We start from the raw sequence: 27,950 nt of genomic DNA on the forward strand, positions 1-27,950 counted from the left end.
AAAGTTTTATAAATAAGGTGAGTTATGAAATAAGATTTTATACACTTCAAATTGCAATGATTTTTATTTACTTGCAGCTTTGAAATTATAAAATATGAAAACGTAGTTATTGAAATCATTATCATACAATTTCTTCGTATAACATTACTCTAATTTAAAAAAAATATGATATAAAAGTCATCTTAAACATATCGCTGCATTTATATATTGGATTACAATAAAACATAAAGTAAAATATGTTTGAATCAACAAAAACATTTAAAATGGTAGAGCTACACAGTCTAAAGCTAAATTTAGACATATACGCCGACCAAAGCATTTTTAGCTGTTGGTGTGTAATGGTATTTTTAATTTTTTTAGTCTATTATAATTAATCATTATAATTAATATTCCTCATAGATCGATCAAATCTACATCATTTTCATATTTAACCATTATAGTTATATCTTTCTGTGTTGCTATTAGTTTACACTTAACATTATAACGTCATATAAGAATCTTCGAAAATGATGAAGATTTACTTTAACCTATTAACTAGGCATGTTATATTATATATATCTATATATTTATTTCTTTATTTATACTATTTATATAATATTAATAATTTAATATTCAGATATCTCTGACTCTTTAGCATTTTTTATTTTTTTTTCTTGTTAAAAATGTCAAAATATCTACTTGTTATAAGATAAATCGTACTATACAGGCAATTTCGTAACTAAGCTAAAATTGTCACGTTTGTTCATTGTGATACGTAAGACCTTTCACGCATTTAAAAAAGAAATCTACTCCAATAAAGATATGATATAGATTCGTGTATCATATGAATACTTTAAATAAAGTTTAAAAATGCGCTTAAAAATGCTGAAGCTCGGAAGAGTTACAATTTTCAAATGAAATAAAATAGTTTTTTTTTTTAAATAAAAATTCGAAGTTTTGATGATAAAAAATTATTAAAATCGTATTATATAAATATTTCCATTGCTCACCAATCCGTTCTTGGTATAATAGATTTTTGAATCATGCATGTAGGGCACCCTAAAAAGTTTTACAATTTTTCTTTCACCAAGCAAGTTTGAAATTAAGCTCACTCAATTTTGTGAAAGTAATTATTATAAGCAGGTACTCGCTTGCTTATATAGAATATATAGTAAAAACAGTTCTAAATTTTCATTGATAAGTTTTTCTTTGCGTAGTAAACATCGATATAACATGGTTATAGTTTACACATTCAAGTGAGTGAGCGTATTATGTCAAAAAGTGATGCGCATTTTTGAATCATTGTCAAATTTTTCTGAGCACTTTTTTCGTTTTCCATATATCTAATATGAGTACTATTGTAAGTTTAATAATGGACAGCATCCAGGATACCCTAATTAATAAATATCAAGTAATTTAATAACAATTTACTGAGCGGACTGTTGTTGAATTTCAATTTTTTCGACTTTCATGTCAGGATTCATGGAAGTCGCTTGAAGAATGGCTTCATGAAGGGCTTTATCGTGATCAATTGGATCTCCGTCGGATTGTATCGTAATTTTTTGTTCCATATGCGTCTCCACGACTCCGTCTCGCTCCGTTTTATACTGAAACAATTTAAAATAATTTGTTACAGTAATTGCTTAATATTAATAAAATTTTTAATGCAATGTCTCACTGTGACAGTTTCGACTGTTCTCGTTTTGCTAGAGATAGTTTGGGAACTGACAATTTCACCGGTGGCGCTGTAACTACCATTGTCGCTTTCGACAGCGACTTTACGAGATTCCGTAGCTACGAGTGGCACCATCGTCGTAGTCGTCACATTGTTCTCGGGTTCGCCTGTGTAGACTTGACTTTTTGTTGCAACTATGCCGGCTGGATCAACCTAAACCGAATATAAAAGATTAATCATACAATAACGAAAAAGAAGCTAGGCTAACATATATTCATTATAAATATTTCAAGTGGTTTTACGACTAAATTTCATTTACAAGAAAAAGTAGACAAAAGTTTTAAAAATTCATTGAACACTCTGGCAATTATATGGCATTCTCAAATCCACAAATTCTTACCTTGTAAGCAGCTAAGCCCTTGTGGTTGAACAACTCATTAAAATAATAAAATACCATACAAATTATAACTCATCTTTTATTCGGTCAGTGTCAAGTCAATGTTAAGATTATTGCAACATATAATACAGTATATTAGTTCATGTGTTTTACATTTGCTGCGTGACTTTTAGAGTTATTGCGTTAATAACACTTTTTTGATTGGATAAAATGAATGGATAATGAATCTTTAATTTTAAAAAATCAATATGCATCAATTTAATTTTTTTTCTCGATTGTCCATGATCGGTATTTTTTGAAGAACACTGAATAACGATTTTCTTACCAATTTCATTCGAATTTAAATAAAGATAAAAAAATAATAGCACCACCGACGTGCTTTTCATCGTTTTGATTACCTGATAATACTGATTGCAGAAAGCTTGCTGATCATCGTCAAGATCAATTGGAGTACCAGAATCACCACTGCTTGAACTGGATACACTGAGTCGTCGTGAAAGTAGCTACGTCATGCAATGCGTTAGCCAAGCATCAAATATTAATTTAATGAAAAAAACAAGAGTAAAAAATAAATTCAAAAACAATAGAAATGAATATTAAGAGCGTAGTAGCACATTGACGGAATTTATGCTTATTACAATAGTTATGTATCGATTTTATTTCAAAACCTATGACTGAACTATATGAATATAATTAATTAGTTGCTTTTGTTTTTTAGTGTGAGTGAATTTTCGTGAATATTTATGAATTTGAAGTGATTTTTAGTTTTATTTTAAACAAAATTATGTTCGAACAACATTTTAACAACCGATAACTTATTAACGAGTTATGTTTTTGATTTTGGCTTTAAAAGATAAAGCCAACATCTAAGCATTATGGTGATCATTATTAATAACAATTATTAAATAATTCTATAACTGTTTTTTAGAAAGAAAATTTAAAACAATAATAAAAAGTTATTTCTATACAATAATCCACTCCAAAAAATGAACACAATGCAGTATTGCCTATAAATGTATAAATACATCAATGAGTCAGTCAGGATTAGAATGTATTATTAAAAATCAACGATGCATGCAACAAACTTGTAAAACGTACTCAAATAAAAACAAGAGCAAAATTGATGAAAAAATAAACGGTTTCAAAACAAATCTAAATATGCAGTATGCACATCAAGTTTTCTATGCCGACAACCGCTTATAAAAAAATTTAGCTGGATAATAAAAGTCCTCGAGGAAAGTGTAACGAAAAATGGTTACCTGTTCACCGGATAGCACGTGGCTCGTCGTTCTAACTTCCTGCGTGACCGTGCGCTGTTCTTGTCTCGTTGCACTTGTAGCGGTTGTGTGAGACACGGTTTTTTCCTCGACCTATTGGTAAAACGTACAATAATATTTATTTACTTTCAAATCATTCAATTATTGTAAAGAAATTATTTGTTTAGATTTTTTCGACTCTACATATAAAAAAATTGTTTTAGCTAAAACCAGTGATTAATTAATCATTATCCATTTTATCATTTTTTTACATTAATATACGAATATATCACAATTCCTTCGTGTATTTTTATGATTACTCTATAAGTTATGAAATGGGGATGGAATGTTTGATTTTTCAACAATTGTGACAACATACCTGACTTGTTTTCTGATTCTTTTCAAGATCTTCGTGCATGGTGGCCGTACGAGTAGTAACAGCAGTTGCAGAAATGTAAGGTGATGTCTCGTCACTAGGTGCCTCGGCCTAAAGTTACAATATAACTACTTTGTGACTAATGTTCTAACAACTAAAATATATTCAATACTTCAACCATCAATATCTGAACATCATTTTTGAAATTTTAATAATTTTCATCGAACTACTAATTGTAAAATAAACGAATATGGAAAGGCTAATTATCATGCATATCCAGTTACATCAAAATATTTTAAAAAATATGGTTGGTGATGAATATTTTATATCTCTACCGAAACGGTAAAAGTAACGAGAATGAGAAAATTGCTATGAAATGTAAAAATATAAAACAAAAATAATAAGTTGTAAAAAAATCCAGGTGAGAGATAAAAATTAAAAAAAAAACAAACGTTTGTAAACTAAAGCATGCAACACAATTTAGCATAGCAATTTTTTAGTTAAAAATTTTGAATAAATAAGAGAGATGATAATTTTTAAAAAATTTTCAAGCATTATTAAAAATAATTTAAAAAAAATTCAAACAAGTTTTTTATATTAAACAGAATAAAACATTTTTACAGTGTGGCAAGGACTTTGAAAATATTTCCCTCATCTCAAATCCAAGGTCTCTGTCAATGAAATCTTGTTGAATTTAAATTTCATTTGGTTCATAATGACAGCAATGTTTTTTCATGAATGTTTCTTGAGCCTTTCACATTATTCTTAAAGTAGATGTGTTCTGAGCGTTAGTCAGTACGAAATTATTGAATAATTTTTTGACGACCGTCTTCGGCTTATCGCGAGTATTCCCGATACAATTTATTGTCGTATCTGTAGTAATATTCACCTTATTTGTGTGCGTAGATACGGTAACTTGTCCAGTACCGCCTGGCGTGAGGTCCTCGACCCTCTCTTCGACATTGCGCGTGACGCCTTCCTGATCTTTGACCATCGACTGTTTCATCGTTGATTTAACGATTGTCGGCGTACTAACAGCCACTGCAGCTTTTTTCTGTTTCGGTACATTTATCCTGCTCGTAGCGAGCTTGAGATCTCTCATGCTGATATCTTGCTTATCAAGAGGTTGACCAGTTTGAGCGTAAACAACTCCTTCCTTGATGAATGATCCGCTTTCATCGAAAACTTCTTGATTTTTTGGTTTTCCATTTTTTTCAAATACTTTTCCATTTTTCACGTAAGCTCCATCCTCGGAGAAAATACCATTTGCTACTGGTGTGCCGTCTTTGTTGCAGATCAAACCTTTCTTGATCATAGTGATGGTAATGGTTGTGTAATATTTGTCCAGGGGTTTACCTTGTGCCGAAGTCACGAGACCATCTTTGATTGTGTTACCTTCGCTATCGAAAATTGCGTGTTTCAAAGGTTTGCCTGCATCGTCAACAATTGTACCCTGAGAAACTTTGAGACCTTCGGGGCCGAAGGCTTCTTGGGTCAGTGGTTGTCCATTGGCATTATAAACTTTTCCAACTTTAATGTAACTCGTTTCAGGTGCCAAAAGTCCTTTGCTTAGAGGTTTGCCGTTGGCACCCAATACTAAACCATTCTTCACTATCGTTCCGTCCGCGTTTGGCTTCGATTGATTCAATGGTTTGCCATTGCGATCGTAGACCTTGCCCTTTTTAATCGTTGCTCCTTCATCGTTAAAGATAGCTTCTTCGACGGGCTTGGCATCTTTGTCACAAACCAATCCGTAACGATAATAGCTGATCGTTATAATTGACAATTTTCTGCTCAAAAGTTTTCCGTTGCTACCATAAATCGATCCATCTTGAATGTAACTGCCATCGTCGCCAAAAGCTGCACGTTTAAGAGGCTTCATGTCTTTACCGTATATGAAACCATTCTGAATGTAACCACCTTCAGTACCGAAAGAGCTGTGATTCAATGGTTGTCCATCCTTTCCGTACAATCTACCTTCTTCGACGTAATAGCCTGTGGGCAGCGCAGTACCCGCATTGAGTAGTTGGCCACCCCAACCGTAAATCAAGCCATCTCTAATGTAAGTCTCGTCGGTTCTGAAAGCACCTTGTTTCAAAGGTCGCTCATTGATATCGTGAATGACTCCATCTTTTATGAAGCACCCGTCGGGTAAGAGCGATGATTGATTTTTGGGCTGACCATCGTAATCGACGATTTTTCCGTCCTTGATCGCCAACCCATCGGGGCCATTTTCATCTTGAGTCAAAGGCTTTCCATCGCGACCAATAACCAGGCCATTTTTGATTTTGTTACCATCTGGCCCGAATTCACCTTCGGCTACGATTTTACCTTCGCGATCGTAAATCAAACCTCCAGCAACGTAAGATCCGTCGGAACAGAAAAAGTCTCGGTTCATAGGTCGACCAGTATAATCGTGAATTAGACCATTAGCGATGTAACTATCACCAGGTAGACTGGTCGATTGATTTAAAACTTTTCCATCTTGACCGTACAAAACGCCATCTTTGACGTGACTACCATCTGGTCGGAAGAAAGAATGCTTGATTGGCTTACCATCCCTATTGACGATTTTGCCTTCTCGTATTGATAGACCTTCAGGAAGGAGTGAATCTTGATTCATAGGTTTTCCAGATTTGAAATGAGCCAAACCTTTTTTGGCGTAGCCTCCGGCGGAATTGAGACTTTCCTGTTTAACGGGTTTGCCATCTTTAGCAAGGATGACACCATCCTTGATCGTCATGGCATCACGGCCCAGGACACCTTGTTTCAGTGGTGCGAGATTGTTATCGAGTAAAAGACCATCCCGAATGATAATGTTGTCGGGTTTAAACAGATTTTGATTTAGTGGCCTGTCGTTTCTATCGTACAGTAGCCCATTCCTCACATAGCTGCCATCGACTATCAGAGGAATTTGGTTGAGCGGACGTCCGTCTTTGCCGTGAATAACACCATCCTTGACGAAGCTTCCATCGGGCTTGTAATAAGCATGCTTGATTGGCTTACCATCCTTACCGACGAGTTTTCCATGGTACAAATGAGCACCGCTTGGCAACAATGAACCTTGATTCAAAAATTTGCCATCCTTTCCGTAGAGTGTTCCTTCTTTGATCAAAGAACCATCAGAGGCAAATGTCACGTGTTTTGCTGGTTTACCGTCTTTGGAAAAGACTTTACCTTCGGTGATGTAGTGACCATCGTTACCCAAATCACCGCTGGCTAATGGCTTTCCATCACGACCATAAACAACACCGTCGCTGATGTACGTAGTATCGGGCAGCAAAGAGATTTGTTGCAACGGTTTCCCGTCGGTGCTGCAAACTATACCACCAACGATGTAATTACCGTCAGCTCCGTAAGATCCTTGAGTCAAAGGTCGGCCATCTTCAGCGAATACAAGACCTTCTTTGACGTATGTGCCGTCTGTACCGAGCCTGACGTACTGTAATGGCTTGCCGTTTTTGGCAACGACTTTCCCATCTTTAATCAACGAATGAGCTGGTCCAAGAACGTATTTGTTCAAAGGCTGACCATCGGCAGCACAGAGAATTCCATTTTTCACGGAAATACCATCAGTTCCAAGGCGTTCTTGAAGCAAAGGTTTACCATCTTTTCCAGTTATCAAGCCATTTGAAATGTATACTCCGTGTGGTCCGAAATCTGCTTTTTTAATAGGTTTACCATCTTTTCCAACTATCTTTCCATCAACAACGCGACTGCCTTCAGGACCAAAATGGCTTTGGTCAAGTGGTCTGCCTTCGCGTGAAAAAATCATTCCACCGATGATGCGAGATCCATCAGGGATAGGAAGAACGTGGAAGTCCGGAGAAATTTTTTCAGCGGCTGGCGATGCAGTTGGAGTAACGATGGGTGCTTGTTTTTCAGTTTCTTTAATTTCTGCTTTTATAAAGGCATCTTGTTTTGGAACATCTTTTACTTCAACTTTTGGAACTACTGGTGGTTGCGGTTTTTGAAGATCGCTTTTCATAAGAGTAGAAAATATACTTCTAGACTCTTTTTTGGGACTTGTCGTAGGAGGCGCAGGTGGTTGAACCGTTGGTTTTGTTATGGTAGGACCTTTTTGCTGCTCCTTCAATGCTGCAGATTCGACGTAATTAATGCCAGGGGTTTTTATACCCACTGGAGCTAGAGTAGGCACAGGTGGTGCTGCTTTTTCAGGAGCTTTGCTTACAACCGTTGCTTTTTCGGTTGCTTTTTCCGGCAACACTTGTTTCTGAGCAGACACGGGTTTTTCCGGTGATTTTTTTACTGGCGACTGTTTTTCTGGTACTTCTTTCGATCTAATTTTCTCAGCATGCTCCTCAAGTTTCTTAATGTCTCCAGGAGCATAATTAAATGCAAAACCGGTGGCTTTTCGTCCCGCTGATGACGGCGATTTTTGATCTCCGGGTTCAGGAGAAGCTGGTTTACCCTCGTAATTGAAGCCACGAGCCATGAAGCTTTTTTTGGACGGGGAACTCGAACGCTCTTCGTACTCGTATGGTTTTGTGGCCGATGGCTCGGCTGTTGGTTTTTCTGGCGTTACTATTTTCTCGGCCTTTTGTTGCTTATCTGCTTTTTGTGGTTTTTCTTTTGGTTGTTTTTCTGGTTTTGGAGGTTTTTCTGCTTTTGGTGGTTTATCAGCTTTCGGAGGTGTTTTCTTGAATTTCTCAGCTAAGCCGCCAAAAAGTTTCTACAAATTCAAATTGATATTCACGATCATAGGAAAATCTTGAGCATTGCATTTTTTTATTGTGAATCATTAATAATTTGCTTGTGCTGTGCAAAATAGTGTGATCAAAAGAACCGCATCCTTTTTTATTTTTTAATATATATAAAAGCGCCATAATGTATCGCAGTGAACTCTGCCCGATGATATACTTGAATCAGACAAATATCTACCCAGTATTAGCTTATATTCGACGATCTTGAGTTAGTAATTGTAAGTTTCAAGATGAAATATTATTTTCTCGTTTTAGTTCGAGGAGATAGATAAGAGTGAATCATATAAAAATGTGCTTTTACCAAGCGTTCATGCAAAACATATTGCAGTCAATCTTCTGTGAAATTCTTGTCATTCGATCGTACGACCTTATTACCACATAATATTTCTAAATGTTAGTGTCATTAGTATTCGCATGAAATAGATCAATGAATGGTTATTGAGTGAGAGAGACATTTTCCTTACGACATTCATGTATAGAAAACTTTCAATAGATACCCTAAACCTTTTATATTGTATGAAATATAGTGATTGAAAAAGATACCCAAGCTTTCAGATTATAAGATAAAGAAAAAGAGTTTTTAAATTTCTAAATAATAAAAAACAATCAACTCAACCAAAGCCATTTTCACAAAAGCTATGTTAAACCTTAAAATAATTAGTATCAAACGCACGCAGTTAACACCAAACAATTTTGCATTAAACCTTATTTAACAAGACACTATAATAGAAGAAAATACGATTCAACGGTGCGTAACGAAAATTAATAATCAGTTCTATCGTGTGTAACATTCACAGAGAAAGAAGTGGAGATTCTTCATTGTATACCTTGCTGCGGGCATCGTATTCTCCTTCCAAGCTACTTGTACTGCTGGCCGATGTCGTTCCGATGCTAGTTTTTCGCGCGAGCTATCAGGTGTTAGTGTAAGTTAGTTAAATAATAAAATGAAACTAATCAGCCCTACAGATTGGCGCACAGGCCACAGATCGATGTGTGAATGTATTTATTTTTTGTTTGAAAATTTTAGAATTCACATTGCTGATTTGAAAGAGTGCAAAAAGTAAGCATTTTACAGCGTTTGAGTTGTGCTTTGTTTTTACACATTTTTATTAATCGTGCGTATAAAAGAAAATCCTTCAAAATGTTAATTGAAAACATTCACTTTCGTCAGTACCTATTGCATTAAAAATCCATAGAGCTTGTTATCGATGATTACTAATCTTAATGATATGAGAATCGAATATAAAATAATTGAATGCTTTACTAATGGACGATCAATGATGATCTCCGAGGATGATTTTTGAGTCGATTTTGACCGATTCGACTAATTTTTTGACAGTCAAATGCATAATTGATCTCATTCCTTTAAGGATTCCACGCGCTCGATAACATCCCCACGATTAGTAGTTTCAAAATTGTAGATTAACCCAGAAATTAATTTTTGTTACCTTATCTTTCTGTTTCTTTATCGGGCTAGGTTTCTGATCAATGTGGTCCATAGCGGGTAAAGTTTCTGGTTCATAGGGCATGGTGTGACGCTTGCTTGGCTCGGAACTGTAAGGCTCAAGATTTTTCCCTCCCAGAGCTGATAGTACAGGTTGCGACGAACCTATAACGATTGCAGTTACATGAAAGGGAAATGACGTGAGTTAAAGCGGCTTATTTTTTACTCACTGTCCATGCTTCGCGACGTTATTCTTCGATTACTGTGATATCTTTCGAATTTCGGTGGTTGCCTGTCTATTGGAATTTTCTTCGTTTCGTAATGCGTTCGGCCAGAATACCGGAAATTCGTTCCCAAATGTGGCAATAATCCAACTTTTTTAACAGGTTCCGGAGTCATGAGTCTAACATAAATCGTACAATCAATGCAAATGCTGCTTTTCATATGAATAAAAATCAAGCAATTCATAACCATTACCTGAAAAAAGTGTGGTGCTCCACGCACGTTTTCCATAGTCTTTTGGCAGCTCTATGATTCGCTAATTTGAAACCAATTGTAGATTCGCACTGTTCGAATTCACCTGGTCGAATTTTGATGTAAAAATTATGCCTTTTGTAAGAGACTTTGAGAATTTTCGGCCAGGCGAACCTGTTGATTCGTAGCCTGTCTCTATAAACAGTTATTCCCGTCGAACAAACGCCTAATGTTATGTCGACGCCCTCGGAGTCTTTGGCCGGATGAAGATCTACACCGTACATAGCTAGTTTCTTGGCATTCTCCAAGTAATGCAGTTCAGCATCTGCAGGCGTTTGACCTCTGTAATTTTAGGAATGAAAGTAGCTTCATTAATATAATCTCAGCTTTCGAGAGAAAGCCCGTAATTTGTAAAAAAAATTATTACTTGTGCGTTTTATGAAGATCCTGGACTTTTTTAACGAGCTCGGGGGTTTGACTCGGTGCAAATTTGAAATCATTTAAATAGTTCGTCCCATGTTCTTCAACATTGTAATCTCCGATTTCTGATTGTACGAGGTAAGATCCAAGAAGCGCATGTGTGACAAATGAACATGGCAGACGACCAGTAATAATGTCATTTCGAATTTGCAGACATAAATGATATCGCGTTATGTCTTCTTGTAATTGGGCTGGATCAGGCGGATAGAATTTGACTTCGAAATTAAATTTCCAAGGCTCATCTGTTGAAATAAAAATGTAAAATTTTATTTTTTAATTACAATTTCTCAACATATACAAGTTAGATTATGAGAAAAAACACTCACGTTTTAGGAACTTTGAGATCCGTCTTTCCATATCCAACCAATTCCTCGTATTGTATTTGTCTTCGTAAATCAGGCCAAAATAGTCTTTTTCGAGCAAGTTTAGACTTTGACAAACTCGATCCAAAAGTTCATGGCCCAATGCTTTGCGCTGTTAAAAATTAATTCGTTCGTATTTAATCGTCAATTAATTTGTGAGCATATTTGTAAAAATAAAAATTAAATAACTGGACGCACCTCAATATTAAAATCTTTGATAGAGCCATCCAACAGAGTGATTTTGGCCAGAGCTAGTTTACCCTTGTTCATTGGACTCTTTTTTGGAGAACTGGTACCATTTTCATTCGTAACCTCTGTTGGGCCGACGCTTAGTTTTCTTTCTTCAGGCATGTTGAAGCGTTAATCCCTGAAATTAAATTATTTATGAATTAAATTGTATTACAAATGATTTTTTAATATATTTAAAAATTAAAATAATTCATTGTGTAAGAAATATTTAAATAGTAAAGACTTGTACGATTTCTAAAGATATACTTTTTTATAACACTAAAGAAGCAACGTGAAACAATTATTAAGTCTTACAACACTTAAAAGTAGACTAGATTCATCAATGTTATATTTTATTTTTCACTTAGCAATGTGCTTATATTAATATTTAATAAAATTAAATTATTGAGTAAGTTTTGTTCACACAGATTGAATGAGATCAGACATTAAATATTGTAGAAATTATTAAAAACGTATTCAAAATCTTTCATTATAGTAATGGTTTGTATGAATCAGTATATACACGATGATAAAATAGTATACTGAATACGATGGTATGGGCGTTGGTTTCCACACGAGTGCGCTCATATAGTATATGATGAAACTCACTTTGTTTACTTAGCCAGCAGAACTAGGAAAATATTTTTTCTGAATTTTGCTCTTCTTAACTAAGACATATAAATCTCGAATCATTTATATTGACGGTATAAGTGAGAAATCCTAATTAACATTAGACCATTAAAATAAATTTTAAAAATTGCAATTAGTTAGAATTTGAATGGATACAATTTTTTTATAAAAGAAATTTAACGCGTTTGATACGAGGAGAAATATATAAAGCCTACAGTGTTTGCATAAAATTAATCAATAAGTCTGTTATCGATATGCTCTTGTGCTTGCATAAACAGGTCGATGCCACCGTAGCTCATCAGAGGATAGAGTAAGATATATTCCATTCACGATTTGCGTTCCCTCGTCCCCTTTTTTATGTAAGCTGCGCTTGTTCACGTATTTGTGTAGGTTTGGTCAATTCATCAAGTCGGATCCAAATATGGAATGAAGATAACGCCCTGTATAATCCGTCGTGACTCACATACAGCTTTTTAAACCAAAATCGTCATCAATCGCGACTATCGAGTGCAAATTGCATTTTATATTGCAATGTGTGGAGTTAAATTGAGATGAAACGTTTACCAGTGCCACCCGACGAAAGAAGTCACTTTTTGTAGAAAAGATTGATGTCGATCCTATTAAGGAAATGAGAGAAAGAGCGAATCAAAGTCGATGTCGACTTTCACAGAGTGCGAAAGCCTAGCGTTAAATTGAACGAGAAGCCCTTTTTGCTTTATGCGTGCAAAAATGTATTCATGTCCTCTAGCACGCGGCTTAGCGTCTCGTGTGCTGCACTGTATAGTCGATATAAAATTTTTCAACTCTCGCGCACCGACACGTCGATAGGTCACTGTATGGTGTTGGATGATGATTATTGTGCAAAAACTTGTGCTACAATTGACGAGCATGTACTTTTGATTTCAATGAAAAATCTTTGGTGAAATGATCTGCACGCAAACAAACAAAACAAACGACACGGCGTGCGTTTAATCCGCGAGAACTGATGACAAAAAATTCCCGTGAGTAAAGTATTGTACAAAGAGACACTCCTCCCATACTGTCTACTGCACGTCTCAATAAGTGGATCGCATACACGTGCAATTTTCCTTTACATAACGTGCTCCTACACGCACACACATAAGCACATGTGTACTCGCATGTGTGTGCACGTAAATGTATGCTTCGTAATATCAGTATTCTACTTGGTTGGTGCTTCACAAGTGTACATGTCGTACAACCATGAATAACAAGGATAAAATTGAAAACGACGTCATAAAATGAGCGAAAGCACATAAATAATTGATGGCGTAAATTGCGCTACATCAGCGTTTTACATGTTATTTTTCCTTAAACAATTTTTTGGTCAAAATTATATTTGAAGAAGTCAATCTACCATCCTTCTCGTGAGTAATGTTAAATCTTGGCAATGCGCTCCAATGCATACGTATATTTTACGAGACAATTCTTTTAGTTGCTCGGCACCGTTTGCTCTCATTATTCTCATTTGAATTTTACAGCTTGAACTATTAAAACTTATGTGCGCTCGAACACGCGACGATATATTCTACACGAGAGAAATAAAAAAAATCTGGAGCAACTGTTTTTTTTTATCTTATCATATAAAGTAGCTTACTTATGTGCGCTTTCAATGTGCTTCTAGCACCGTGTGTTCGGAGTTGGAGAATTTTTTCAAGGTTGCATACGGGTATTGAATGATTATGGGCATGCAAATCAAGCAACGAGAAAAGAGGACGATCGTGCTTATCATTGATTGAAACTGAAGTCGTTACATTTTAAATCTCAAACAGTTACAATATCGCGCATGTAAGTAATCAACTTATTTGCAAAATATTGAGAATATGCATCCGTTTACTTATTTGACTGTAAAGCTATGGAACAGATAATAAGTGGAAATTCGAAATTAAAATTCAGTCAGGTTGCTATTCAATTTTAAGGCACTATATAATTTATACGTGTATTTTGTAATAATACACAGTTAAAAAATGAGAAATATTCATTTTTCTTCTTTTTTATTTAAAATTTTGTTTATAACTTTACCCAATTTACTAAAAAACGATCTGGCGCTAAGTATATTGTAATATATATAACGCAGAACATTATTAAGTTTTTTTACGTACTAGTGTATATAGTGGATAATATCCTACACGGAAAGTCATTGCGCGTGACCCTTGACTTCGTGTGTGTACTTCCGGTTTACAAGTGCAGGTGTTTTTTTTTTTGATGGCGTAAAACTGTTGAAGACGGTAAAAATAAAAATACCTAGGGATTATGTCGAGTACGGGAGTAACGATGAAGTGTCGGGGTATAGTATTATGTAAGTGAAGACTCGCTTTTAAGTAGTTTTTGTAAATCTGAATGCAGTACTCAATCAAAAGGTGAATAAAACTATAACTAACAGACACTCTGATCTGGTAGTTTTTCATGAATGTGAAATAGGAATATTCTAAATTGTAATTGATCAATGATCTATGGGTAGTGTTCTCGATACTTTCCACCAATCATTTTTTACGAATTTTATTTACGAACGAAAAACTGTTATTGAAAAATCGTTAACGGATCTATATTAACAAAAATAACGAAAAATTAAAAAATTAAATAAAAAAGAAAGAAAATCTAATGAGTAGTGCCATTTTTTTCTTTATATACCGAGGCAGTCGGAAATTACAGTGGAACAGCATGTATAAACATATTTGCGGTCCCCTTTATTCGTTTCTTTCTCTCGTTACACCCTCCCTTAAAAAATAATGATAATAATTCGTCTCATTGTGGAATAAATATATATATACACACATTCATAGATAGGGGAAGGAAAAGCAAGCAGTAAATCGAGTTCTCTCTAAGCACTGTTATCGATTCTCATTATCGTTTTATGCGTTTGCCCGGAGTGCGTATTCACCTCGCTTGCGTTTTTATACGTCGGGAGGTGGTGTACAAATAACAAAGTTGTCGGTGACGTGACATTTTGTAATTCAATCGCTTCTTCGACCTGTTCCGAGTTCATTTGCATCGCGTGTACACATGCTCGTTGCTTTCTAAGAATTTATTCTGCATTAATCATTTTTTGAAGAAAATTATTGTGATAAAACATGCCCTCAAAGTAATAGTAATCTTGGTAAGACGTTTTACGTTTTAGATTAGAGTTTTGCCCTTTATTGGATAAATTTTTATATTTACATAATATTTGCACGTCTCGTGAAATGTAAGGTTTAATTTTAACAAAGACTAGTTGTCCTAAGCATGCAAAAAAAATTATGATGTATGGCACATTTGTACGCACGGTCAGCAACATTTTTACCATTACTCAACGGTAATAGCGGCACATGCATTTCACAGCAGGACAACAATTTGTATTTCATTATTTACCATTGTCCGCGTAGAGCCTTTAAAGCTCATGCAACATCAATTCACCGACCGTGAGTTACATGCACCATAATAGAAAAGAATCGAAACTTTTTTGCTCAATGCCAAAATATTTATTGAACTGATTTTTATTCTGATTAAAAACAATTTATTCACATGTGATCAGATTACAAATCATAATGAAAATCAAATGTAGTATGCGAATCGGTTGATTTTTTTTTTTGCAAAAAAAAAATGAGCATTAGCCACTATTGTTTTTTATTGTACGGCATAGCTCAATTGATGAGCTTATTTTGTTTGAGAAAATAGTAAAGAAAAATTTGATGAACTGAGATTTCGTTGCCGAAGTTCTTATCGTAATTCAAAAGGTTGACATTGTGCGGGCATTGAATTTATTCTTTTCATAATTGACAAAAGAATGTCCTAGTTTACTTATTGTTTCAAACTTATTTTAGGTTTGAGAAAAAATCGATTCTTTCATTCTTGGATGTAGAACCATCAATTTATATGGCAATCTTGAAATACATTTTTTATCAACATCTTGTACTTTTAATGCACTAAATTAAGTAGTATAAGCTAGATTAAAAGTCGCTGCATCGTCGGTGCGCATCTCCCGTAGTACATTTAATTAAATCCAATTTCCGCGCAGCTTGACACAAATGTATGCAAATGTACGTTCCAAAAAAGGGTGGGGTACAAAAATACAGTTAAATATCATTCATGCAATTAGTTGAGCCTGTGCTCAAAACTAAAAGCATTAATCCTAAAAAATTCCTAAGATACTAAAAGCCCCAGCTTGCAAAGAATATTATTCCATTGGAATGCTTAAAATTATAATCAAATTATTCAAGATTGTACAGTAAATTATCGTAACAAATGTCAATAAGGATCTACAGTTGACTGAATCTATTGTTAATTTTTTTGTCTTGAGAGAAGACTTTTTACACCCGCAAGAACACTTTCAATGCGTCACTAATGATATAACAATGACGCCTTGCACTGTGTTTAGTAAGGAAGTACTTTATTACTACATGAACTTTCTCTTTTTTCTAACAAAATGATCAACCAAGAGCTTGGAACAGAAATATTAGTAGTGATTTGTTTCTTAATAATCTAAGTTTTAATATGAAATTCGTCATTTGGAATAAAAATCAATGCATAAAGATGATCACATTTCATAATTAGTGGTAGCAAGCAATATTCAATATAGCATTGAACTGTAAAAAAAAAATACTTTTTGTGTTTCCGAGCAACTGAGCTTGGATAAAATTTGTAAATTCCTGTCATTTTTTATGCAGACTCGTTAAGAAAAAAGAACATATAACGTCGAGATACACGCCGCCCTTAGTTTGAGAGGTATTATCGAATAGTCACACCCTTGAGTTGATGCATAAAAGCTTTTTTCCTCTTATTTTCTGTTTTGGCAGCTAAGCGACAAAAACGTCGATGCTGATGCTGTAACTGTGATAAAATCGCACATACGTATGCACTACCCCCTTTTTTACAAGGCAGTAGTAGTGTCTGCTTAGGGAAGAGCGTTGATATACCGTCTTGGATTGGCTGAGCAACGCAGTCTCTCAAGCACGCGTCTTTGTTTAACTTACTAGAAAGGCTATCAACTTCCGAGAATAAAGATTCGCCAACTTCCAGATGATATATTTGAAAAATCCCCATAAAGGGTTTTTCTTCAATGCGAGCTTACGTAACATTCGAATATGTAGCTCTGGGTAACATAAAAGTACGTGAATTTTTATGACACAAGTGAAGAACACAACAAAAATAAAGAAAATTTACCCAGAAATACAATTGCTTATCAGATCTGGAATTGAGAAATTTATTTACATTTACTATTTTACAATATTTCTTTAAAAATGTTTAAACAGCAAGCTAAACGGCTATAGTTTGATAACCGTAGTGTAAAAACTACGTCTATCAAATACATCTTCCGCATTGAAAATCTACAGAACAAAAGCCGCTCAGTTTCGAAAAAATAGCTAGACTTATATCGCAGGTTAAAGCTAAGGCTGTACGATGATGAAGCGATGACCTCTTTTCAATTACATATTACGTTAACTTACATTAAGCGGCAAGTGCATAAGATAATCCATGTTGAACGGTTAGAACCTGATTACAACTTAACAAGTCAGAAATTTTGGGTAATTAAGATGTTTAAAGATATAGCCATGTAAATAAACGCTTATCTCAGTCGTATCTGGACTAACTTGATTGATAATTAGTTTTTTTGAATGGCAATAATCGATCTGATTTGAAGAATATTCTGTCTATTTCAAGTGTAGGAAAAAAAAAGATTTTTTTGACTGATAAATTTCAGAGATCAACAGATTGTTCCATATCGCGTATGTCAAACGTCATCTAAGTTCATTGTGACAAATTCTTAACTTGGCAAATTGGTGATATTGTCGTAGGCGCTGATGACCACGCCTTTTGCCACGGTCAGGCAAATACAAGCTTCTTTCGTTGTTTATGGCAACTCTTTTTTTTCTATAAAAATTTTAAGTCTCGAGTTGGTATTTCGACTGATCTATATAATTAATTCATATAAAGCTGTTAACCTTTGACTACTTCACGGGTAACTGACTCGAAGTTATTTTCGGACTTGTGTGATAATATGGATACGTGCGAGTTTGCCTTGTCTCATCTCAATGCCAAAAGATGGATTCTTTTTAGTTTCTTATTAGTCACTCAAATTTTACGCTTTGATATATTTTTGTGCTACTTTTTTTCTAAAATATCTAAAAGCATTGAAGATATGAATGTTTATTTTTGAAAAAATAGTTTTTCAGGTGATACGTATAATTATCGTCGGAACGACCGGTTTTTTTATCAGGTATACAATAGTTTTTATAAATCGTAAATAGAATCTCGAGTAGTAGAACTTGGAGTATTATACTTTTATCAGAATGTTCATCAATTCTCATTGATAAGTACATAGTAGAAAACTGATTGGCTTGATATTTTTTCAAGTTCATTCAACGACGCTAGTATCTATTAAAAATTCATATATTTTTAAAGAGATGTACGTAAAACCTTATGAATGTAGAAGCTTACCGATCAAAAAGCATTCCAAAGCATTAGTTTAAAAAATCTGAAGCTTAATACTTTAATCGCATACTCTAGAACGAGAATTCAGAAACAAAGGTCAGTTCAGCATTACCCAAACCCGCGCTAAGCTACGATACGTAAGTATAAACAATGATCTGTATATTATAATATCGTTTGAAAACATAGCATATAAATCACATGTTCACACACCCGAGGACCCCGGCGTAAAATTATTTAAAAACTCCGAACCTTGAAAATACAAACGCGAGCTTTGCATTTCGGTTGCCGAATGAATATGCGTATATTATATATAGTCATGGTTGAAATGAAGGCGCGAGCACACTTAGGCGGTCACATCAATTGTACGATACATCGGCCGCGCAGACATCAGTGGAGTGCAGTTGGATGATTGCACAGATTACAAACGATTGAGGTTAAATTTTGTGAGCTCCCGATATTTCAAGTTTATTATTAGCTCCATGAGTGCGTGCATCATATATGTGCACCGTGCTCCCACGTATGTCAGCTCATACTTCCAATCTGTGCTTCATTGGTGCGTGTATTTTTCAACGCGTTCATCCGTACACGGAATTCTTCGTGCTCGTATTTAAAATGTATATGTACGACACTTGCGCGCCTCGCTCGTTGCGAAATTGATTCACGAAGTTCGCGTTGCGTATATAGGTATCGAACAAAAATGAGTCTCCAGTAAAAGACCATCCAGTAGACGGAGATAATTGACCACGATATCTCTCATGAATTCGACGCGCGAGGAAGAGACGAACTCGCGCAGGAGATAATGAGAGCTGCCGTTGCGCGCACGAAAGAACGAACGATGTCATCATTGCATTCCACTGGAAGCTGTAATTGTCGACTGCCGAGCGAAGGTTGTGCTGGATCGCACTTCATATATATACGCACACGCACGCACTCGTACGCAACAATAACGTTAATAATAATAATGGCAGATCAAGTGTAACAATCGCCTGCTAATAATACTCTTTTTTTTTGAGTCGAGATATTTTGTTGTTTTTCCTCTTCCGAGTGTTGTGCGATTGTATGCGAAAGACGCAGCAGAGATGAGAGAAGAGGATTATGCAACTATGTATGTATACTGCTACACCGAAAGGAATGCCGAGACTAGATTTTGTACAGCCTGCAGAAAGATTCAAGGTTAAAATCGCGAGAATAGATTTTTATTCAAATATTTTTATTATGTTCCTCGAACGCATCTCGTCTTTTGCATCATCGAAACTTTAATCTTGCATCTTATTTTTACATTTATAATCGTATATTTTTTAAATTTAACCAAGTTTTTACTTTACTGTACACTGGGGATCTGTGATTCGAGATGAATATGTTGCACAATTATGAGACAATTTTACAGCAATTGTCGATAATCGATAAAAAAAAGGTACATCAATAACATCGTATCGAGAAAATTAAAGTTTCGGTTAAACAGTTGAAGCAAAATCACGTACGATTCGCGCAAAGACGACGTAGACGAAGACGTCGACGATAAAAAAAGGAGAAGAAGCAGCAGCAGCAGCAGCGGGAGGAATCATTCACCAGCGCATACCGCCCAGTTTTAATCTCATTCATAAAGGCTCGAGTTATACATTACACACAATGAAGCATGTACCATTCTCATTTCTCATCTTTGATTACGTGGTCCATTATGCAGGCGCACGCGTGCGCGTGCCACATCTCGCCAGACGGGAGGTGGTTTTTTTCCCCTTTGCCCACATCAGTATTATACGCGCTCGCAACGACACGATGTTGCCAAGAAGGAAACAGGCTTTATACGAGCTTTGTATACGTAAATATGTTCATTTGGCGATGAGAGAGCCTTTTTCGCAGCCGAATGTCGAGGTCTCTGGTTCAGTTCGTTTCTACATATGTACGAAGATCGGAAACGAGGCGATTTTCACACCACTGTGGCACACGTCAATGAAAGCTGCCTGTCCCTAATGATTTTCAACGGAATATCTTCTCCCCCAGCACAATGACAATCGAATATCGAACAAAGAATCGACGTTCTACGTGACAACACGGCATGGTAATGAGTAAACATTTTTTAGTTGAAAAATTTAAAATTATTTAAAAAAAAAAAGGTATAAGAGGATTGCAATTAGTTGAAACCTCGAAACGGAGTACGATGCAGATTTACTTTTATCTACTAAGTCGTGTCCCACGTGTGTATATGACGTACGCGTATATATTTATTGAATATTAGCGAGTTGAAAATATATACGCGAGCAATCATTACGTGAACTTGCTTGCGACAAATATACAGGTATAAATGTATGTATAAAGCGAGAAACCGTACAAATACCAGACCTATTGCATGGGCCAAAGTACGCTTCATCCACGCGAATAAGTCTGTCTAAAGAGGAAATGTGAAATGTACTTGGCAAGAGGCTGGACATTGCCGCATGTGCGCTTGAATAAAAGAAAAGCGATCGATTTTCCAGCACACAGCAGCTATCGAATCGTTGACAGATTCGCCCACATCGATAACGACAGATGCGCAGTAAGATAATAGAGACGATCGTATAGTCGCAAAAACTCTAGAGGATCGCTAATTACTTTTTAATTGTCTTAGATTAATGAGAAAAAAGTCTTTCATAACCAAACGAATGTACTTTTCGTTGTTGTTATGTCAAGACAATAATTACAAAGCATCATCGTACTTTCTAGCAGCTACGCATGGATTAAATATATGTGCTAGAAAAAACTCGAGAGAATTTCAGCAAAAACTTCACCGAGCCGCTAGCTGCAGACATTTATTTTACAAGAGCAAAAAGGTATGAAAACTTTCTCAGGCGGAAGCGAGTGTTTACACCTTGAAATGACCCAAATCCAAAGATTTATAGGAAAGCGAAGTAAACGATTAGCAAAATAAGCGGAGATAAGGCTCGAGTTTCTTTGGAAATGCGCAAATATATCCTATTCGCGAGCGATGCCGTTTAGATGTGCTCGTCATACGCACGCCAAGTCTTATAAGGGAAGGAAAATCCTCGTTTCACGAGGGGTCGTTGTACCTAGAACCGTACATTCGAGCAATAAAAAGAGAGCGAAGAAGACATCGTCAGCGGGGAAAAACACGCGCCCGTCTGCGCCACAAGCCAAACATCACCCCATCTGCTTTATTCTTTGCAATTTTTACAGCCCCTCTGCTGGCACACGGCACAGCACAGCACAGCACACAGACACACGCACCAAGACGAAATACAACGACGACGCCGAGGCACGAAGTAAATGAGTAAGTATATAGGCGCAACGAGACAAGGAGAGCCGAGCTTAGAGCTGGCACAGCGCGTTTTCTCTGCACACTCGTGCGCGACGACGATCTTTTCAAAGCAGAATGTGCTTGTTTGGCCGACGAGAATGGAGACTTAAGGTGTGCTGCGTCAATCAATGAAAATTTCAGAAAAGAAGGAACGAGCGCCTTGTGTACCTACAGTACACGTGAACCCAAGTGTGTACGTGTCTGTAAGTGTGTGTATGTAATACGCGCAATACAAGTCGCGCCGGCTGCTGCTGCCTGCTGCCGCTGGGGTGAGAATCCGGAGCTCCGAGCGCCGCGCGTAGGGATGGTCCATTCGAAAACAGCCGGCTCTAGCTCGGAAAATGGACCAATCCTGCCGGGTTGTTGCAGCGGTCCGTATGCCGGTCGCGGGGGCAACGACTCTCACGCGCGCGCGCCTGGGCTAGCTTACAAAGAGAGAATTACATTCGAGTTTTTGCCGTCTCTAGTTTTTGTCCGTGAAGCTTCGCTGAATAAACGTGTCAAATGAAAACATCGATTTTGGTTGCGATACAATTGGCTGTCACAGCTGACGAGGCTCAGAAATACATAAATGCGTATCTGCGTAGGATCTGTATTGGTACTCGGCACGCAAAGTCTCTATGGAAAAAATAGTCCAGGCGGAGAGCGAGCCGCTAATCGCAAGGTACACATGTGCACAGGTGAAAAGCTAATATTACGGTGTGTATGTACGAACGGAAAGTGTGGGGGAAGAAATACGAAAGATCGACAATCTTTATCGCCTTCGCTCGTTCGCTCGCTCGAAAGGCTCAAGATAAAACTTGGCTCTGTACAACCGTACTGTACGTATGTGCATTTTGCTATGTGAAAGAGTGTCAAGCGTAACACAGGGTACCCACGCAAAAGTCTTGGTATATAAGTCTAGGTACATGCAAAAAAAAACTTTCTTTGTCGTGTCCCTATACTAGCTCGAAAGTATGTCGCGCCGATATTACACGCTAATGTCTATGCAATTCTTTTATTTTAATTTCGCTTCTCAGCCGTCTTAGCGGAATATCAACGGGTTCGTTGCTTGCTCGTGACGAGAAATGCGTACGTCGCGGACTAATTTCGTAATAATCGCACGTAGAAGAGGACAAGGAGGGAAGAGGGGGAGGTTACCACGAGTCTCATATAGCACGTTAAAGTACAATACGAAAATACGAGCGTATAATGACCGAGCCGAAACATTGTTCTCTATGCACAGTCGCGCATAAATCAATCGGCTCTTTTTATATTGCGAAGCTGCGAGCGTTGAACTTGATTTATCATCCACGACGATGTACCTTTCGTTTGGCCGTTCATCCGTGCGATACCGATCATTAGATATGAGTTATGCTTACGCGGAAAAGCTGAAGATTGACGTAGGTATTGCAGAGGAGAGTCTGCGTTATCTGCGCGGTGCACTATACCTTTCCAGTGGAATCGCGAGTGCGTGAGCAAATACGATTATTTTTAGCAGAAATCACTCGGTTTCCTAGACGATTCGAGTTTTCTTTCTTTTCTTTTCTTTTTCCGAGGTCTTCAATTTTTTTTTCGAAACGACTTTCTCCCGCGTGCTCGATCGCGCGTGAAAGTTTCTTTCTGACAGAATAAAAAAAACCGAGCGCAAAAAACAAAAATCTACACGCTTGTTCGGCATTCGGTACCGTTTGTTTACGTCGCCCATCCAAACTCGAACATGCGAAATAATTCATGCAAAGGTGCTTAATGCGAGTCACATGCACGCTAACTGCATGGCGCACACGATCTTGGCATAAAACACACGCACACGGCACACCATATAGGAGCGCACGCGAACGTGTCCGTGTATTTATACGTAAAAAGGCGCGGTACGTACGCGCGCGAGAGTAGTAGTAGTGTGAGAGAGCGAATGATGATGACGACGACTCGACGAGCATCAGCGATATGTATAGGTATAGCTATCTGCTCGTGGAGTCAGAGAGAAAGAGAAGCGCCGTTAAACTGACTCTTGCGAAATTTACCGCGAAAGAACGCGCGCTCGAAGGAGAGAGGGACGACGCGCACGGCGCGACTACCTCACCTGCATATATACATACCAAAAATACGAGTATCATATTTATAACGTGAAAAAATCGAGAGGCGACTTTTTCGGAGTCGTTGAAAAATGCATAGCCCGAAAAGTAAATGTGCTGCCTCCCGAGGAGCAAAGAGCATAAGCCTACTATTAGGTACGATGAACAAATAAATGGGCATGTCGCGCGAGACCTACGGTGTGTTGACCCTTTCATGCACATCGCGATGGATATTACGCACAGCTCGCAGAGTCGCATTGAATGAACGCGAGTAAAGCTAACACGCGGGCCGTCTACTTGACTGTGTGTATAATGTGCATAACAGCAGCAGCAACCAGCAGTTGTGTGTATACATGTACACGCCTTGTCGTCCCGTCATCGTCGTCGTCGTCGTCGTTACAGAATATACACACATATATAAAAAAAGCGAGAAGACACATAATATACAGCTAAATATATGGGCGCTGTAACCCAAATAACGGTATACTATATAAGATACATTCGCGAGCGACTCTTTTCGCGTGCTTCCGTGTGTAAGAGCAATGGTGTGTCCGTGTGGTGTAAAGCCCAAAGTAGCAAAGTGTGTAATATGGTAAGAAGTGGTGTGTAGCAAGCCGCGACTCTCGAGAGAAGTCAAGCTCAACCAAAAATAAACGACGAGTCGTTTCTGCTCTAGGTCTGTCCCAGCCGCAGATGGACAGAATAGTGTATAACACGTCGTGATAATAACCGTATAGAGAAGACGCGCGCGCGTGCACACATAAAGGTGTACTACTACGGATAGTGTAAGGCTGTCTGTAGATTTCATAAAGAGTATAGCTTGCGCTTTACAACCAACTGCTCTGCGTACGCCAGTAGTATATAGGCGATAAGTCGCTTTATGATACAACACGATGCGAGGAAGAGAGAGAGAAAGAGAAAAGTATATGAATAAAAGGAGTCGTGCTCACCTCTCGTCGGAGGGTTCCCTGATTTAAGGCGTGTAATATAGCCAATGGCTTCCTCCCAACTGCTACTTCGCACTTTTCAACTTGATTTCGCTGCTTCTGCTTAACTGCTGCAGTCGTTGTCGTTGTTGTTGTTTTTGTTGTTTTATCTTCTGACAACTCGCGGCAACTCACCTGATAAAAAAGTGAGATTAGACGCTGCACTGCTCTGTGTCACTGGGGGAACGAACTATACGTGGGCAACGATTACGGCACAACGCGCTCATGTTAATATTACATCGGGCGTTTGTAACATGGATGTGTGAACGCGGATATATAGCAGCTCGTCATTCACTATATCCTCGGCACTATAATACTAAAGTGATATCTCGCACACTTTGCGTCGTCGTCGTTGTCGGCTGAGCCTCGACTGCGAAAGCCGCCGTAGTCGCCGCCGCGCGCGAGCCGTGTGTATATCAAACTATATAAATATGTATGTGTGTGTGTGCGCGCGAGTGTATGTGTGTAGGTACTACTGCTATATTGTGGAGTCGTCACACGCGTACCTACATAGATATAGCACGAGTGTAAATGTACGCTTATATCGGTATATGTGTGCCTCTGCTCTTTTTTAGCGCGCCATCTACTCTGCACGCGGAGTCTAGATTCGCTGCGAGCTCGCTCCGGCCAAGCACAGGCCTGCCTGCTGCCTTTCGTTTTTGCACTGACACACACACACACACCTTCGGTGCAGCTATACGTATAAGACAGCCTATATTCAGACTTACATGTGCATCACAACAGTGCAATTTACCTTCTACATGAACATACGCCATGCGTCCGTGCGTGTGTGCGTGTGGGTATCTGTGTGCAACATATATATATGCACGGAACGCGAGCACGCGCGCACAATCGCCAGGCGTAGTTTACAAACATTTGCGCTGAAAAAAAGTGCTCCCGCGGCTCCGCGAGTACGCGCTCTTTTGTCATTCTGATCGCCTCGTGCCGTAGTATTACGATTCAACTTGCTCTCGTACCTATACATAGACAAATTACGCGACCGTTAATGCGATTACGCTCGAGGATTTATTGTTGAATTTATTTTACCAACATTCGGACGTGCATCGAACAATTTTTACGTCTTTGTTTATGTCTTGATGGTTTTTACGCGATGATCGTGAGGTCATGTTCCGGCGGAGAATAAAAATATACATTTTTTTCGAGTTAGCAAGATTATTATGTTTCGATCGATGATACGTGTTCAGAAAAGTATTGGATAATGTAAAACAAACAGCTCCATAAATTATGTACCGACTCGGAGACTAATTGACGATTGCAAAATTCGCCAAACAAAATGTTTACTTGGACCGATTAAAATGATACTCGAAACCATGTAACTCAAAAAGGATTTAAGCACTTATCCTCGGATAAGCAAACAAGAATGAGCTTGAATTATAAATAATCGTGTTATTAAAAATTTGAAAGTATCATTTTCTTTGTCCGGTGTTAAAAGCAAGAATGAAATACGATATTTTTTATTTACTTCTAAAGCGTTTTGGAGCGTGATTCAGGTTAAATTCTGTGATACTTTTCACAAGTCGAGAAAAACAAGTTAATTTCTTTTGCTCCGATAAATCTCTTTGAAGCTCGAAGAGAAAATTTATAAACAGCCACGGTACCTGTGAAAATAGAGGAAGAACAGAATTCGGTGCGAATATACTGCAGCGGGCGTTTTCAAACGCGTGCACGATATACGCGGGGCGCGCGATAGGCTCAATGTATACCTGTCTGTAGTCGAGAGATAGCGCTATAATCAACGGTATCAACGCGCACCGATGGTGTTGTGTGCAGCAGGTATAGGCAGGTAGCTATAAAAGCGATCAATTGCGTTTTCGTACACGAGGATCCGTGGAAATGAGCGCAGCTGCGAGTCATCCAATTTATCGCTGGAATTGCATCGAATTGGGCGCAGATATCGGCGGAGGATTGTTACTTAGCGCTGGAAAAGGCACAACATATGATAAAATCACTGTGTGAGTCGGAAGGACTCGTCGCAGCTAGGCTCCCGTAGACACGCAGGTGCGAGGAACTTCCTGCTGTCTCGCACTATCGCGCACTCAACACACTGCTTTTTACGGGCGTGTAATAGGAGGTACGTCTCGTGAGTAATGCATCGTGAATTCGTGTACCTGCCTGCGTACTTGCGTATATGCCGCCGAAACAATCGACTCGCGAATATCGCGCGAAGAGCGAGTATAGAGTATAGCAGACTCGGGCCGCGGCACTGGACACACGAGCGACTGGGCGGTGCGTCCTGTATGTGTCACACAACCTATCATATTATATATGCACTCTCACACGGTGAACATGCACGTATACGCGCGGGAGGCTATCGTGTACGATCGAGTGGCGTTTCTGTTTATATGTATGTATAACGTGTGTGCAGTGTATTGTGCGTTTGATTGGGAGGATTATAAGAGCTATGTGGAGAACTCACATATGAGAGATGATGCGCGCCGCACGAGCGAATGCCTGTGACTGGGCTGGGCCAGTCGAGCTCGCCGCTCGCAGAAATGCGCTTGGCGCGCATATACTATACTACTATATAGCCCCGCTGTACAGTACGTGCACTTATGTGTATATCCTACACGCAAGTCGCCGCCGCTGACGCCTCGATACGAGACTGCAGATTCTCGCTGCAGTGCAAAGCGCGTGTATTTCGCTGCGTATGGTGGCGATCGCGGCCGCTGTCGTCTATATGCATATAGGTAATGTATATATAAGTACGTCGGCGACGGCGGTGCTGGCGGCGGCGGCGGCGTTTTTCAAGCCAACGTATTCACGCACACACACACACACTATAACATCGTCGCTTTCGTTGTTATTAAAGCTGCACGCGCCAGCAGAGCGGGGGGTACACCTCGACACTCCCTATATATACTCTCCGCGTGTGCAGCAGCGAGTTGCATATATATGACTCTTATGCACACGTCGGCTCGACGTTCCAATTCCGCGAGACGAGCGCCTGAATGTTGTTGTTATTTTGCACTGTGTATATATATTAAGTTGATCCGCGGAAAAGCGTTTCAAAGCGCAGCCCAACCGCCACTTCGAGCGCCTACCGACATCTGGTGGCGTTCGATCATATACCACGTATTAATTGATACGATAGCGACTACAAAAAATGGACTTTATCGACTGATAATCAACCGAGAGACTTATCTTTT

At 38.1% G+C, this 27,950-nt stretch overlaps 1 protein-coding gene across 10 annotated transcripts; it reads right to left on the reverse strand.

Moving 5' to 3' along the window:
- Positions 1-45: 45 nt before the first annotated feature.
- On the reverse strand, positions 46-27,301 carry LOC106649289. Of its 10 annotated transcripts, none has more exons than XM_023463499.1 (16): positions 27,221-27,301; positions 24,748-24,918; positions 11,366-11,534; positions 11,132-11,279; positions 10,753-11,047; positions 10,329-10,667; positions 10,082-10,254; positions 9,856-10,016; positions 9,235-9,315; positions 4,573-8,376; positions 3,687-3,794; positions 3,311-3,421; positions 2,450-2,554; positions 2,055-2,072; positions 1,658-1,867; positions 46-1,586 (listed from the first exon to the last, which is right to left on the reverse strand). In XM_023463499.1, the coding sequence occupies exons 3-16, from the start codon at positions 11,516-11,518 to the stop codon at positions 1,407-1,409; spliced, it is 5,886 nt and encodes a 1,961-aa protein (XP_023319267.1). In that variant the 5' UTR covers positions 11,519-11,534; positions 24,748-24,918; positions 27,221-27,301; the 3' UTR covers positions 46-1,406. The 10 variants fall into 10 exon arrangements, with proteins under 10 accessions (XP_023319267.1, XP_023319269.1, XP_023319268.1 ...); XM_023463501.1 differs by lacking the exon at positions 27,221-27,301 and adding an exon at positions 26,508-26,526; XM_023463500.1 differs by lacking the exon at positions 27,221-27,301 and adding an exon at positions 24,980-25,170.
- Positions 27,302-27,950: the final 649 nt, after the last annotated feature.

Source organism: Trichogramma pretiosum, unplaced genomic scaffold, assembly GCF_000599845.2.
Source record: "Trichogramma pretiosum strain Unisexual culture from Peru unplaced genomic scaffold, Tpre_2.0 scaffold110, whole genome shotgun sequence".
Classification (NCBI taxonomy): Eukaryota; Metazoa; Arthropoda; class Insecta; order Hymenoptera; family Trichogrammatidae; genus Trichogramma; species Trichogramma pretiosum.

Bases quoted from the DNA above. Each gene is read 5' to 3' on its own strand.
- LOC106649289 (XM_023463499.1), bottom strand. From the start codon at position 11,518: ATGCCTGAAGAAAGAAAACTAAGCGTCGGCCCAACAGAGGTTACGAAT. The intron at 10,017-10,081 runs GTGAGTAAAAAA...CAATCGTTATAG, and splicing joins AACGTCGCGAAGCATGGACA to GTTCGTCGCAACCTGTACTA. The intron at 3,422-3,686 runs GTATGTTGTCAC...TTTTACCAATAG, and splicing joins AGAATCAGAAAACAAGTCAG to GTCGAGGAAAAAACCGTGTC.